We start from the raw sequence: 15,885 nt of genomic DNA, 5'->3' as shown, positions 1-15,885 counted from the left end.
CTTTTGCGGGTGTGTGTGTCTCTTGTGTGTACAGACTTCGTGAGAGTTTGTCTGAAGATGGTGAGAGGGGAAAACCACACTCCTTATTTCAAAGTGTGTGTTTGTGTGAGGCTGCTTTTCACGGACCATGCCCTTCTGTCACTCAACTGACATCACATGTGATGTCAGATGTGGGACAGGCAAAAGTTGTGGCTGTAAAGGAACGACCTTAGAGTCTGCTCCCAGTTTTCCCTTTGCAAGCACGCTTTGCATTCAGCGCTGTTTACCTTTGATGTTGAATGCAAGCTGCACAGCTTTTGGCTGGAGTCGGATCCACCTGATCTCCGGTGGTATCAGGTGATTGACAAGTGCGTGGTGGAGGGTTGACCACAATGTGATGTGGCCCTTTGGGCCCTGTGCAATTTACTGCTCCTGCTTTAGCTATTTGCTGTGGAGGTCTCAGTTTCCATTGCCTTATGCAGGTTATGCCTTTATGAGAGAACATTCAATAAACCACTTAATTCGCTTTGCACAATGTTCCATGAAGCCTGTTAGACATTCTTAAAAATAAAATGTTCAGGGTACAGCAAGTGATATTGCACGTACATATAACAGCTTAGGTCCCAGTTGCTTTATCAGTTCAATCGATTTCACAGCCAGGCTTTCTCCGGATTATAGTCAGAAATTGTTACGGTACTATACACAAAGCAAGTGATTGTTATTATTTTTCATCCTCCTGTGGATAAAAAAAGAGCAATTTAAAGTAAAATTTTCATTGCTTGAACCTGGGGGTGGGAAGACCTATCCTCCCCCTGATGTTGCCGGACTACAACTCCCATCATCCTTTACCATTGGCTATGCTAGCTGGGGGACGCGGGGGATGCTGTGGGTTAAACCACAGAGCCTAGGACTTGCCGATCAGAAGGTCGGCGGTTCGAATCCCTGTGATGGGATGAGCTTCCATTGCTCGGTCCCTGCTCCTGCCAACCTAGCAGTTCGAAAGCACATCAAAGTGCCAGTAGATAAATAGGTACCACTCAGGCGGAAAGGTAAACGCCGTTTCCGTGTGCTGCTCTGGTTCACCAGAAGTGGCTTAGTCATGCTGGCCACATGACCTGGAAGCTGTACGCCGGCTCCCTCAGCCAGTAAAGCGAGATGAGTGCCGCAACCCCAGAGTTGGTCATGACTGGACCTAATGGTCAGGGTCGCTTTACCTTTATGCTAGCTGGTGTTGATGGGAGTTTGAGTCAAACAGCACCTGGAGGATCCTCACCCTTGGCTTAAACAAATTATTTATAGATTTATTACATTTATATCTGACCTTTCCTCCAAAAACCCTCAACAGTTTCCCTCTCCTCACAACAACCCTGTCATGTAGTTTAGACCAAGACAGAATGACCGGCCCAAAGCCATCCAGTGACCTTCATGTCTGAGTGAAGGATTTGAATTCTTGATCTTTTGGTCCTGGTCCCAGCACTCTTATGCCACACTCAGAAGAATGCTCCTCATCTTGAAGCAGAGCTACATGTTGTAAGGAACCAAGGCTGGGCTTCTTCTGAAAACTGTAGCTATGTTGAGATTTTTCTCACTCCACCCCAAAAATTCCAGTAACTTAGGGGCATGGAGCCTGCTGTACTCCAGTTGTTGGTGGGCTCCATATTGTCTTCTTGTTGGCTATGTAGGTTAGGCCTGATGGGAGCTGGAGTCCCACAAGATCTGAAGAGCCACAGGTTCTCCATCCCTGTGTTACTGGAGTGTGAGTGTGTGTGTGTGTGTGTGTGTGTGTATAACTGGAGTCAAGCGTAGGTCAGCAATCAAAGCCAAACACTGAGGCCACTGAAGTTAACTCTTTGTTCAAGAAACCAAAACAGCACAGCTCTAGTGATCCCAGCAGCTCATCCCAGTAGATCTTGCTCCAATAAGGCAGTTGCAAGGACTGAAGGTCCCTGCCTTCTCACCACGTCCTAAAGCTCCTCCTCTCCAGGGTCTTTCCCAAGCAGTTGCAAACAGTGCCTGTGCACAACCCCTCTCTGTTCTGCCCTCTTTGCATGTTCTAGGAGACCAGGGGTAGGGGAGCTGGTTGCAGCAAGAGGGGGAGACTCCCTGGTTTCTTCCGTAGCCTGTCTCCTGACCCCATACCCTCTGCCACAGCCTCTTCCTGCTCACACAGTTGCCTCTTCAGCTTCCGACACCTTCTCCTCCCAGTCTGCTCTTTCTTCTCCCTCTGACTACTCATTGTCGCTCCACCACCCTTGGCTCTGAGCCTTCTTCCCCTGGCGATGCCCTTGGAGGTTCCCCAGCCAGTGCCTCCCACCACTTCTCTGCACCCAGCCAGTCCATGACAGTGTGTGTCTCAACATGGCCGCCTGTGTCAGCCGCATATGCTATCCCTGTTCTAACTTCTCATGCACACTCCCATGATGTCAGGAGCAGGGAGCTTGATGAACGCCTGCCACTTGAGGTGGTCATCATGAGCTCCCTCTAACATGAAGTCCACCATCAGTTAAAGAACTCCTGCTTGTGTTCTGACAGTTTTAACCATCACACATAGGCAGAGCTTCCTTCGTCTTGAATTGCTGGAGGCATTGGCTTTTTCTTGTGTTCTTAAATGTGTATGGCTGTCCTTTCCCCTCTTTTCTTTCTGTTTCAAGAAAAAAAAAATCTCAAAAGAGGAAGTGAAACAGGAAGTCTCTTTTCAGTGCCTGCTTTTAATACTGCAGGTTGCCGTTACCATCTTCTTAAAGATGCAGCTGTGTCTTTTGAAACTGGCTCTGTACCTGAAAATTGCAGGGAAGCCGTAGTGAGCAGTGCAAATCATTACAGTCTGCTGGTTTGCCACCAGCAATCGGAAATGATTATTAGCAAGGGTGTGAGATAAACTCTTGTTGTGTTCTCTCTCTCTCTCTCTCTCTCTCTCTCTCTCTCTCTCTCTCTGTGTGTGTGTGTGTGTGTCAGAGAGAGAGCGCTTCCCCTGCACTCATCCACTACTTTTTCTAAATTTCTTTAAAATCTCTGAGAGATAACAGCTGTCACCTCTCTAGCATCGGAAGGGTTAAGATCCTCTTCGAGGAAACTCGCAAGAAACAGCCCTTCCTTCTCCCCTCCCTCCTTCTCTTGCTCAACTTGTTTCTGACTTCCTTTCCCCCAAACTCCCTTACATGACAGCAGCCTTAGCAGCAAGCAAGAAGGGTTTTCTCCCCGCACTAGCCTTATGGATGGATAGGTGTCCGGCGTTGCTCTTCCTGCACTAATATCTCTGGGAAACATGTCCCTAAAATGGAACAGGTTATCCGACGTACCCCAGATCACGGTGAGGCTGATAGGACGGTGGCACCTGGAGGTAAGAGTCTGCGTCTCGCCAGATGAGCAAAGGAAGCGGCCTTCTACTGAAACAGACCATTGGGCCATCTACTTCAGTACCTCAATCTATCTCAAAGGCTCTCCAGGGTTTCAGACAGGGGATACACTCAGCCATACCTGGAGGGAGATGCTAGGGACTGAATCTGGGGCCTTCTGCATGCAGAGCAAATGTTCTGCCACTGAGCTACGGCCCTTGGACGCTGAGGCTTTCGTGTGTGTGTGTGTGTGTGTGTGTGTGTGTGTGTGTGTTAAACACAGAAAGCATTAGTTGGTTATGCCTTATTTGGAGGCTGATGTCTTTAAAGTCCAGGTTTGGCTGTCCAGTGGAACAAATCCTCCAAAAACAGTTTTTTCATTCTGGTGCGGCCTGAACTCTCATGCCATCTCTATTGGATTTGGAAGAAGATTCCATTTTATCTGCTTTCAATGATGGGTCGTGGGTTTCTTTAAAAAACAAACAAAACATTTTTTGATGGGTGTTTTGAAGAGGCCTTTTCCATTGCTGAAGCTGTTATACACCATTTCCTGTTTTCTAACTGAAGCCAGTGCCTGCCTGCCTGCCTGTCTTTCTTTTCTCTCCTCCTTCCGCCCCCCTTTTCTCTCTCATTATTGGAGTGAGGCTGGTCCTAAACCAAACAAAAGCCATACAATCCCTTGAAAACAAGGGCTATGTTTGTTGGGGAATTTAGAATCTTGGTGCTTGCTTTGGTCCTGCTGGCTGAGAAGCAAAGCGCTCAGGTAAAAGATACCTTTTTAATGGACAAATGGATGCTTAAAGTCTTGGAAGTGAGAGATTGTTGACTCACACAGAAGCCTCCTTGAGCCATAGGTGTTGAGAAGAAAACTTTGAATTCATGCTGCGCATGTAGGCGTCTTGTTAGCCTCTTTGAGTTATCCGTGCTCTTTGATGTCAAAAGGAGAAGACGGGATTAAGCAATAATGCTACTTAGTGTTTACACAGTCTTTTCAGAGCCTTCAAAGCATCTCAAAACATATTAACTGAGTAATCCTTGCAACAGCTGCCTTCAATAAGTTGGTGTTATTTACCCTCTCCTGTTTGTTTGCTTTTTGTAAAAATTCAACATCGCACCCGTCATTTCAATTAGGCGTCTTACAAGTATAGAATAGAATAGTTCTTTGCAGTTACAATATATGGAGCCAGTGTGGCACAGAACTTGGGAGTGAGGCAGTTCTGGGTCCAGACTGCTACTAAGCCGTGAAACTCACTGGAAGACCCTCAGCTGAAATTCCCTGTGACCAACACAAACTACCTCTCAGGCTTGTTTTGAGGACACAGGAAGGATCAGCAGCCATTAACACTTACGAGCTGTGGATCATTGAAAAACCCTGGCAAATAAAAAGGCCCTTTCTTGCCAAGGATTCATTACCAGGCATGTCTCTCTGTGGGGAGAGTTCGTGATTGTAGTGCCACCACCGAAAAGGCCCTTTCTTCAGTCTCAACTCATGTCATCTCAGACGGACAGAGGCCTCCGAAGATAATCTCAATACTTGGGCAGGTTCATTTAGGCATAGATGACAGTCCTTAGGTAACCAGCAAACCGGCAGCTAACCAGTGACAGTATTTAAGAACCGTTCTGGTATGTTCTTTCAAAACTGGTTGCAGCCAACGCTCTAGGAGCTATATCATGGCCCTCCTGGATTTTCCAAATAACCTCCTATAATGCATAAGAAGAGCCCTGTTGGATCAGGCCAGTGGTCCATCCATCTAGCCTGCATCCTGTCCTCACAGTGGACAACCAGATACCTGTAGGAAGCTCACAATCAGAACCTGACTACTACAGCATCAGTCTCTGCTTCAGATTCTCAGCAACTGGCGTTCAGAAAGATATTGCCTTCCCAATGGCTTTGCTTAATCTGACCCAAGCTTGCTCTGTTCAGGAAGCGTTGAAGATAAGAGAAGTGTGTGTCGTCAGGCCACTTAGTAAGTTCATGACGAAGGTAAAATTGTAAATTTCACGATGTTAGCCACAGCACCAAGCAACTTTCTTCCAGCATTCTTGGGTCTAGTTCTCACTGATGCAATAAACCTCCATCTGGGTTGTACCATTTCAGTCAGGTGGGGGCCTGCGTGACAGAATGCCTCTCCTTATAAAAAGCATTTCCTTTACATACAAAACTTGCATGACAAAGACAAGGATTTCAGCCTAGCCTTTTCTGTGTAGGTTTTTGGGGTTATGCATGCATGAGAGAGAGAGTTCCCTCCTTTGAGACCCCACGTGGTTCAGCACAGATTCATGTTCAACACAGTGAGGCAGAAGTGCTGTTTGTAAAATGAGCTTTTATTCAAGATTTTCCTGTGTAACAAACAAACAAAAGGGTTAAATTGGCAGAAGGGCTTCCTGAGAGTGAGATTAACGTTCCTCAAACGCTGTGTGCAGATCATGTTGTGGGGGGGGGACGGGGGACGGGGACACAAGGTGTGCGAAAGGCAGATGCAAAAAAGAGCAAAATTTATTCCTTGTGGGGTGAAAGTATGTTTTTCTTTTGCTCCAACTTGTTTTTGCAGACTGAAGGATCTCATTTGAATCCTGAGAATGGCAATGTTGTAAATTCCTACTCCTCAATGTTCCAGATGCTACTGAATATTTTAAAGCAGCAACGTCCAGTGTAGTTGTTCTTTGTTCCAGTGATTTATTTGGGGGGGGGGGGGCGCTACGTTCTTCACTCAGCAATGTCTCTCCCAGATTAAAATTCACGATTTGTATCATTGATAGGAGTTCAATAGTAACGAAAGCTTCCGTGGTTTCAGAAAAGAAGTAAGTTTTGGATTGAAACCGGCTTGACAGTGAGTGTAGTTTTCAACAACTCTTGGCAATGTGTTTGGCGCCAAGGTAGCCAACATGGTGCAGTCTGGAAACTGACAGGCTCCCATCAGCCAGCCAGCATGGTCTAATTTAGGGAAGTTTTTAATGTTTAATGTTTTATCGTGTTTTTAATATTCTGTTGGGAGCTGCCCAGAGAGGCTAGGGAAACCCAGCCAGATGGGTGGGGTATAAGTAATAAATTATTATTATTATTATTATTATTATTATTATTATTATATTTTCTAATGGCCAGGGATGGTGGGAATTGCAGTCTAGCAACATCTGGAGGCATTACGCAGGCTACCCCAGGTTTAAGGCCACAGTCAAAGCATCTTTGCTTAGTAGCCTCCACTACTCTCCCAAGTCCTTGCATCCTTGGAATCAGGGTAGCAAACTTAGGCTCAGGATAAAACACCCATGGAAGCCACAGCAGACAAGCAGCCCAGCCCTGCTCACGTTTACTTGAAAGTAAGTCTCACAAAATTCAGTGGTGCTTACTTCCGAGAAAGTGTGTTTACAGAAGGATTGATGCTTCAGACAGGCCTAGTTGAAAGAAGGACTGCTTGCTACAGCTTTATAACTTTGCATTATCGCTTTGGAATGTAGTGCTTGAAATGGGGCTGATAAGACTTCCCTCAGGGGTTACAGTCAGAATTGTAGGTATGCGCTGTGCTTCTCGAGACACTTAGGACTGAATTCAGAGAGACACGGAGATGCAGAATTACGTAGCAAGATTTGCATGTGTCATCCAGGGGGCTCAGAGCTTTTCCTCCTGAAGACTGCAGGGCTTGCCATAATTTTTGTTGCTGTTCCGCTATCGCTGCCAACCCTTTCAGCTTCCCTCCTGCAGTTAACTGTGTCGCTGCCGCTCTGGCAGCTACTTGGAATTGATAGAATTAAACAGACTTGCAAATCATCTTTTGCCCACTGAAATACTATTTGAGGTCTGTGGCTTGACAAGTGCCATAAATATCTGCCGAATCATACTAAATATGAGCGAGTTCATCAGTCATAGGGAAATAATAAGGAGACTGCTGAATCAGACCAAATTGGGTCCACCTATCCCAGCATCCAGTTCTTACATTGACCAATTGGATACCCATGGGAAACTTAAAAAAAGGACTTGAGTCCAGTAGTACTCTTCCCACTTTTGATGGTCGGCAACAGGTATTCAGAGGCATAATGCCTTGCCTCTGACAGTGGAGGTAACAATTGCCCAACAGCCACTCATAGCCTTATCCTGCGTTAATTTATCTAATCTCCATTTTTTAAAAAAAACACCCAAAAAACCATCCCAGTTGGTGGCTATCACTGTGATAGGCACCCACTATTTATGCTTTCCAGAAGCAATTGAAAACATGTTTCTTTGGAATGGAGGTCTTTCGTGGACTACTTAAAAAAGAATTAGAGTCAAATGAAATTGCGAGTGGGATTCGAGATAAAAGCAAGTGGAAGAAAAACGACAAGATAATCGTAATAGAGGATTTTTGGTTGTAGATAAAGATAAAATGCAGAAGAAAAGGTTTGAACAAAAGCACAGTGGAGGTGAGAGTGGGAAGTCAACTCGTGAAATAATGTAATTGTTTGACTTGAAGGTTATTGTGAAAATGTTTGAAAAAATTAATTACACACACACACACATTTTTCTTTCAACAGGCTTTTCCAGCTAGAAGAAAATATTTCTCCTGTAGATGTTTGCTTTGTGTTGCTTTTAAACCTAGCTTGTTATTTTTTGTACATAAAAACACCCACCACCTAGTTTAACTGTTTTTATGATACGTTTGTAAATTGCCTTGACACACGCAAAGAAAGGTGATTCATAAATTAATAAAAGTGCAATAGTAAAAAATCTTACAGGAGTGAATGTCCACAGGCACTTGCAAAGGTAAATACTTACAGCCTTGGTCACATGGCTGATTCAGATGTGCCTCATTCTGAATGTCCACAGCCAATGACTCAGGACTGAGCTTGGTGTGAGACAGAATGGGAGGTGAGAATACCTGTGGTGTCCAGTGATATGGCTCCCAAATATGTTTTCCCTCAGGTGAAAAGTGTCTTACACACACACACACACACACACACACACACAGAGAACAAAGAGCTCATTGTCTTTGGGGTTTCCCATCCTCACACATTTCTTTTCTTTCTTTCTTTTAGGAAAAAGAGAAAGATAAGGAGAAAACAAAAGAGAAGGACAAAGACTCCAAAGAAAAGGACAAGAAGATGATAAACGGGCACCTCTTCAGTGCCACCCCGACGGTGGGGCCTATCCATTGTTGCCACTGTTTGAAGCCTTTTAACAAGGATTCCTTTGCCTGTGGAAGTGAGTGGCATTTTTCTGCCCTGTGTTCTATTGCGGACAGACATGTGGAGCATTATTTTCCAATCAAAATGTAGATGGGTGATGGTGAAATTAACAAAAGTGGCTGCCATTTTGGTCCCAGAGAGCAATTTAATAGACTCCAAATTGGTTCCAACAATAAGGCCAATTTGAACACCCAGGACAAGACAAATTTATTTATTTTATATCTTGCCTTTACGTGTTATCCACCCAACAACCTTGTGATGTAGGTTAAGGTGAGAGATGGGTACTGGCCGCAAGCTGACCCATTGAGCTCCATGGATGATTTGGGAGATTTGAATCCAGTCTTCACCCAGCGCTAAGTGTTGTACAAAGTAAACAGCAGCAAAGAAACAAGGACCAAAAAAAATCATTAAAAAAAAATCCATTGTGCTGTGGCGGAGTTAGAGAGTGTTGGACTTAGACCAGGGAAATCTGGGTTCAAATGAATGGATGACCTTGAGTCAGTCTTAGCTTGCAAGGTTGTGGATATTAAAAATGGGGGTGCTGTTCTTTGTTAGAGACCTGGTGTGCCCCCCCCTCCAGAAGTTGAAATCAGGAGGTGTTTGAATGGTTCAATGTCAGGAGAGCTGAAACCCTTTGCCCTTGGTGTATGACATCATCGCAAAAAACAAAAATCGGTTTTGCAGTAAGGACAATTTTCATAAGGAAGTATTCATTAAAATCCTTGCTTTCCTGTTACGATTTTGCATACCTCTGCTAATGACCTTCTTGACTGCAATGCGTTCATTTTCAATCACTTCTCACACATCTAGTAGTTCTGGTCTTCAGTTTATATGCTTACTAGTTCATTCACATGACCGGGCAAAAGGTGATGCTTTTCAGAATGTAAAATTTTCTTCAGTGATGCGGGTGAATACTGAACTGTAAGTCATTGTGTACGGAAGTAGCCAGAGACAAATCCCCTCCTCCTTTCATTCCAGGAAACATAGCACAAAAATCAGGTCAAAATTATTATTATTGTTTCCAGATAGAAAATGATGGCATTACATCTAACAAGTTAGTTTCCTGGGGGAGGAAGTGTTCAGAAGGGGAATAGAATATTTCTTGTATAGTCCTTTTAAAACCTAAGAATACTGACCCTTACGTCAGGGCTTTTAAAGTCAGCATGTGCTGTGAGCCCTTAATCAAAATGAGTTTGGGTTCAAGTGAGGCTTTTGAGCAAAATAAGTAAATAAAACAAAGCTATCTGTTAAACGGACATTGGGTTGGGGGATCTATACCTGACTCACAGGTTGTGATGCAATTCAGTATTTTCCTTTGCCTAACGTGTACAATGTCAAAACTGAGCCACGTTATCTCCACGGGGCATTTCCTCGTCTGAGAACCTGAAGTTGCTGGTCTGTTGCTATTGACTCAGGTGAAAATGCAAAGGTTAACCGATTAGACATTTTTCTGTTGCCCAACCAGTATTGACTGTGGCGATGACGAGGATTATGAGAAACGAAAGTAGCTCGGCTTTCTTCGCACCCACCCCCAAAGTCTTGTATGCATAACGTAGTGACGTAGGGCTTGTGATGGGAAGAGTTGACAACTTATTCTGATGTTCGGTGACAACACATAACATTTCTCTCCCTCAAGAAGCTCAGAGCAGAAATGGAAAAACATAGCTTAGTTAGGCAGCTAGTTTGGACAGATAACAGCTCCCATAAGTGCTCATCTTGCCCAGGAGTCAGATTGACTGTAGCTGCTTTATCACAAATTCTCTATGATGGCAAGCCCAGGTGTGATGGCATAAAAAGGTAAAGGTAAAGGTACCCCTGCCCGTACGGGCCAGTCTTGACAGACTCTAGGGTTGTGCGCCCATCTCACTCAAGAGGCCAGGGGCCAGCGCTGTCCAGAGACACTTCCGGGTCACGTGGCCAGCGTGACATCGCTGCTCTGGTGAGCCAGAACCGCACACAGAAACGCCGTTTACCTTCCCGCTAGTAAGCGGTCCCTATTTATCTACTTGCACCCGGGAGTGCTTTCGAACTGCTAGGTTGGCAGGCACTGGGACCGAACAATGGGAGTGCACCCCGCCGTGGGGATTCGAACCGCTGACCTTTCGATCGGCAAGCCCTAGGCGCTGAGGCTTTTACCCACAGCACCACCCGTGATGGCATAGGGCATGTGTATAGCAAGACCAGTGCTCCTTGTGAGTTCTGTAGAGGAAGGAATGGGAAGTGAGTTTTGGGTGCTTACAAATTGCAAAGGGTTCCTTTACTGGAAATCTGAATAGTAAGGGAAGGGGGAATGGAGAATGTCTCTTTGATGTTGGTCCATTGGCTTTCTTTTACATCTCATTTCCCACTGAACTTGATATTTCCCCATTCTTCTGCATTTTAAAGTTGGAAGATTTGGTGGCAGGATGCTAGGAGGAGCCAGTCTTTCTTTTGGGTGGCATAAATAATTAACACAAAAGAAAGCAAATTTTAGCTGTCCCGGTGGCTGCTGGGCACATAAGGAGGTCTGAATTGTTAAACTCTGAAGACCATCATGAGAAACTAGGCAAATATTGACATTTACTGCTGCCCTTCGTTTTATACAGGTTGTGGTATTCTGGTCCATAAAAACTGCAAGGAGAGCGTGGTTGCTTGTGCCAAAGGCAAAATGAAGGTAAGAGTGCTCTTGTTTCCTTTTGTGCAAAACAAGAGACAACTATCCAAAATTTTCTCTTTGTGCCTAGAAATCGTATGGTAGTAATACGACCAGGATGTCTGGAGCACAGACCTCTGCTTTTTAGAAGAGCAGGTTTTCTCTGTCTTGAAAAATCTCACGTCTTCTGCTGTTTTTAAATGTTTGTTTATTCAGTATTTTTTTCCTACTGCGGAACTCAAAGTGACCTACAAGAAGAAACAAACATACATTAAAACCAGTTTAAACAGAGAAAAATATAAGCCTCATTCCCATTTTGAAAAGGCAGGACTTAAACATCGCATTCCCTGAATAAGACAGCAGATAATTAAAAGTCAGAGGTCTAGGAGAAATTGTATTTGCTTGTCACCTAAAGACAGGTAGATAATTTTTTGTACTTCTTGATTGTAAACCACTTTGAGGTTTGTTTGGTTATTTTTTACAAAGTGGTTTACAAATCCCTAAGAGACTTACAACCATAATTTATGACATGCAAAAAGTTAAAACCTCAATATGTAATGATAGCGCCAGGCGAGCCTCTCTGGAATAGCATTCCACAAGCAGGGAGCCACCATTGAAAATGCCTGTTCTTGTTTTGCTGCTCTCCAGACCTCCCATTGACTGGGCACATGGAGAGAAGCCTTAGATGAGGATTTCAGGGTCCGTATCAGTTCATGCTGCGGGCAGTTCATACATTGGTTTCCAGCCCTGGTTCTTGCATATGTGAGAACAAACTTTGGTTCATCATCATGGTTAGCTTGAACAAAACAAACCGTGGTTGGACATATTTATTCTGTTAATTTATATACTGCTTAACTACAGAGGCCTCTCAAGCAATTTTCAAAAGTTCAGTACAAAAGAGTAAAAATACACTTAACCTATAGAAGCAGAATTCAGTTAAAATGCCTGCTGGAATGAAACTAAAGTCTTCAGAATACTAACAGGGTGGCTGTGTCACACTTTAAGGGTAAATGTGGAGGTGCCTGTGTATGTTTTAAGCTCCTTCAACAAATTGTTTCTAATGCAGAGTATCAGTTCATTTGTTCTCTTTATTCTTTCCATCTCCAGAAAGGAGGAGGCCTTCTAGTCAATGATACTTCCTCGTTACCTACAGTAATTATGAGAAATAAGCGTGAGTACCTTCTCCCCCCTTCTTTACTTCTCGCTGCAGCACCTCAAAAGTTGGCACCAGAGCTTTTTCCCCCTTTTCTTATTGTAATTATGACATAGAAGCGGTTGTATGTGCTTTAAGATCATGAGCAGAACATAAAGTGGTAGCCAGTGCTGGTCACATTACTAACATAGGCTCATTAATTTCAGCTGGTCTACTCTGGAGTAGGACTTTTCCAGCATATATATATATATATATATATATATATATATATATTCTTACCTTGGTGGTGCATGAATTCTGAATGTTGTGCTGAAAATGCAGCTGCAAAGCTTCGTAATTACGCCTGTTCTTCTTATACCACTCGTGATTGCCATGTGTGTGTGTGTTGTTTAATTCTGTTTTTTTCCCACTTGTACTGATGTGTATTTTTATTCACATTATTGTCAGTTGCTATAAAATTCTCACAGGCCTGTTGACTGTAACTAAAGAGATGATGACAGTATGTCCCCCTTTGCAGCTTCTCAGCCAAAGGAGAGACCTCGATCTGCGATTCTAGCCCCTGATGAGAACACCGTGACCTCCATGTTCAATAGCAGGCGATCCCAGCATAACCCTTCCCTTTCGAAAAGTGTCTCCATCCAGAACATTGCTGGGTAAGGGACATTCTTTCTGGGCAGGTACATTTGGTGCTAATAAGTGCATGGTTTGATGAGTTGAACAGTGAGTAGAGGCACAACTCAAAGGAAGAAAATCCCAGGCTTAGTTCCTGGTTATTATTATTTTGCAAATGGAAGGATTTTAAGTGGCAGGGCTGCAAGAGAACCCTGCCTGAAACTCTGGAGAACTGATGCGAATCAGAGTGGAGAGCGACTGCCTAGATCAGCGGTTCTCAACCTGTGGGTCCCCAGATGTTGTTGGACTACAACTCCTATCATCCCTGAGCTCTGGCATTGCTAGCTAAGTGTCCCCCAACATCTGGGGACCCACAGGTTTAGAACCGCTGGCCTAGATGAATCAGTAGTTTTACTCCTCTGTACGTGGTTTCACTTTGGGGTGGAGAAGCTACAGGCTATGGGCCATATTTGGCCCAGCACGGATTCCATTCTGGCTGTTTCTGCCCAACCCTGTCTACCTGCTGTTATATGTCTCTGCGTGCCATTATACGTAGGCTGGATTGATTACACAAAATAATCTCCCATGGGGGAACTATTGTTGCACTGCTGGCCCATGCAGAAAGCCTCTACTGTTGCTGGTCCCAAACATTGTGCAAAGGATGGGTAGGACAACCCAGCTACCATTCACTGGGTGTCATAACGTCAGGTGATCAACAGGAGGTTTGCCCTGCTCATCTGTCAACGTTGGCCCATGGGGATGGGGACAGATAACAATCCGGCCCACCAAGCCAAAAAGGTTCCTCACCCTTGTAAGACAACCTGGTGTGTTGAGTGGAGGTTCGCACCTTTGTATGGTGAGATGATTTGAAGTATGGATGGGGAACCTGTGCTGCTCCTCCAGAGTTTACTAGAATCCAACTCTCATCAGCCCTAGCTAGCATGGTCAATGGTCAGGGACGATGGGAATTGGGAGTTTTAGTCCAGCGATAATTGCAGAATCACAGGTATCCCATCCCTGGTTTTGGATACCATAACCACATCTGGGCATAAATGCTGTCTCCTGCTGGCAGAAGGATGTTAATAATCGATGTGTTTGAATAATTGGAGATTTCAAGCAATTGATTGAGGTAGGAATGCTATTGGAGGAATGGGGGTTGCAGGCGAGAAGATGCAGGCAGCTACCCCTTCCCCATCTCATATCGCATCCTCCCTGCATTCCTCAGTGGAGACCCAGGTTTCCTGAGTCAGCTGTCCAGCAAAGGTAAAATTCTGAATGGCCTGTTCTTTTCTGCCTCTGTGTCCCTCCAGAGTTGGGAACGATGAAAACATACTTTCATGGAAGTTCCTCTCCCAGTCGACGGATTCCTTGAATAAAATAAGCCGGGTGAACGAATCCATGGAGTCATTGACAGATGAAGGTAAGTGGCAGCAGTAAAACAGGCTCAAGTAGTGATCATAAGAAGAGCCTGCTGGATCAGGCCAATGGCCCATCTAGTCCAGCATCCTGTTCTCACAGTGGCTAAAATCAGCAAGCAAGATTCAACTGCAAGTGGTGATGGTTTGAAGCATCCTATATGTACAAAATGTCCTTGAAAACATCCACCAAATCAAATTAGGTCTATTGTAGACTGTCTCCTGATGGACTAGTTTTACTATGTGCAAATATATTATTGGAGGCACGTCCAACTCCCAAGAGACTGTGATCTACTCCCAGCGTGGGTGTGGGAGGAGTTGTTGAGTTTTTTGGGGGGGACTGGAGTTGTTGAGCCTTTTGGGGGGAGGACTGACAAGGCTTATTGAGACTGATTGGCTTTGTAGCCAAATAGCATCCAGTGCTACAGCCTAGACACAAGATTATTGCCTCAGTTAGAACTAGGCTCCAAATTTAATTGCGGCTAGCAATTATGATTAGGGGTTTCACTTTTATAATACAATTCTCACACTCTTATATACCGGTCTGGTTTGCATGTCATGGTGAACCAGTGCTTATTCCTGGAGAGGCATTGCAACCATTTTGCTCCTTCCTGGTTTTTTTTATCACAGCAAGGCAGCTAAGCCAAGGTTTGATTTACCGCATTTACTCAAATCTAACGTTCACCTTTTTTTGGCCAAATTACATCGAGAAAATTAAGGTGCGCATTAGAATCGACGGCACAATTTACATTCATCAGCAAATCCTTTTTTTGTTTTGTTTCAAAGTTCTGAAAACTGAGGTATGCATTAGATTTGATGGCTCATTAGACTTGAGTGAATACGGTACTAAGTCACCTGAGCCCAGGATCATGGTTTAGCATTTTCCTTCTTAACCACAGCCTAAAAATCATAAACCAAACCTTCACTCCAGATTGTGGATAAGGGGGAGAGATCTTAACCACAATCCCAGATTTGAAAAGTGTGCTAAACTAAACCTTGGTTTAGTTGCTGCAGCTTACTAAGCTAAAAGGATGAGGGAGAAGAGTGGCTACAATCTCCTCCTCGGAAGACCACATGTGGTTTGGGTTAGTATGTGACTGCTGCCACTATGTGGCCTCATATCTTTTCATAGTTCCCAAATAAAATGATTACTTTTTCTGTTCAATCTCTGCGTAGGTTGTTTTGGAGCTGGAAACCAAATTTCTTTGTGCGCCAGGACATAGCTCATCCATTAATTCATTTTAGCTAGGCACAGCTAAGACACGCAGGATGGTGTCCTTTCAAGCAGCAGTGAGCAGTGGCTGCTTTGGTAGCAGATAATTTTTTTCTAAAATTGTATTCAGAGGACAAGTAACCAGTTTCCTGCTCTCTCTCGCTGCGCGATGTGCTGCTATGCTGGGTAATCCTCGGCTCCAGGCTCATCTGTTAATTGCTTTCATAGCTCGAATTTGCAGGCTTCGCAGAGCCCCTTTCAACCATTCTGTTAATTTCACCAGAGTAAACAAAGGCGGATAAATTGCACCTTAATTACAATGCAATTACATGTCATTACATAAATGGTTCGCTCTTGGAGATATACACTGTAATTGCGGATTTACTAAG

General features: G+C 44.3%; 1 protein-coding gene across 8 annotated transcripts in view; it reads left to right on the top strand.

Moving 5' to 3' along the window:
* Nucleotides 1–15,885, top strand: part of AKAP13 (A-kinase anchoring protein 13) — a 240,291-nt gene that overhangs the window by 198,157 nt on the left and 26,249 nt on the right. For all 8 annotated transcript variants that reach the window (XR_014504561.1, XM_083411731.1, XM_083411734.1 and 5 more), the window contains 5 exons: nucleotides 8,322–8,487; nucleotides 11,057–11,124; nucleotides 12,211–12,274; nucleotides 12,774–12,909; nucleotides 14,179–14,288. Coding sequence is in view for 7 of the 8 variants with exons in the window: in XM_083411731.1 (XP_083267857.1) it covers nucleotides 8,322–8,487; nucleotides 11,057–11,124; nucleotides 12,211–12,274; nucleotides 12,774–12,909; nucleotides 14,179–14,288 (544 nt within the window). In the remaining variant the exon portion in view is untranslated. The remainder of the gene's footprint in view (nucleotides 1–8,321; nucleotides 8,488–11,056; nucleotides 11,125–12,210; nucleotides 12,275–12,773; nucleotides 12,910–14,178; nucleotides 14,289–15,885) is intronic.

Source organism: Podarcis tiliguerta (genome assembly GCF_965153285.1).
Source record: "Podarcis tiliguerta genome assembly, chromosome: 14".
NCBI classification, from domain to species: domain Eukaryota; kingdom Metazoa; phylum Chordata; class Lepidosauria; order Squamata; family Lacertidae; genus Podarcis; species Podarcis tiliguerta.
Note: the sequence above shows the minus strand (reverse complement) of the source record. Positions and strands in the feature narration are given on the sequence as shown.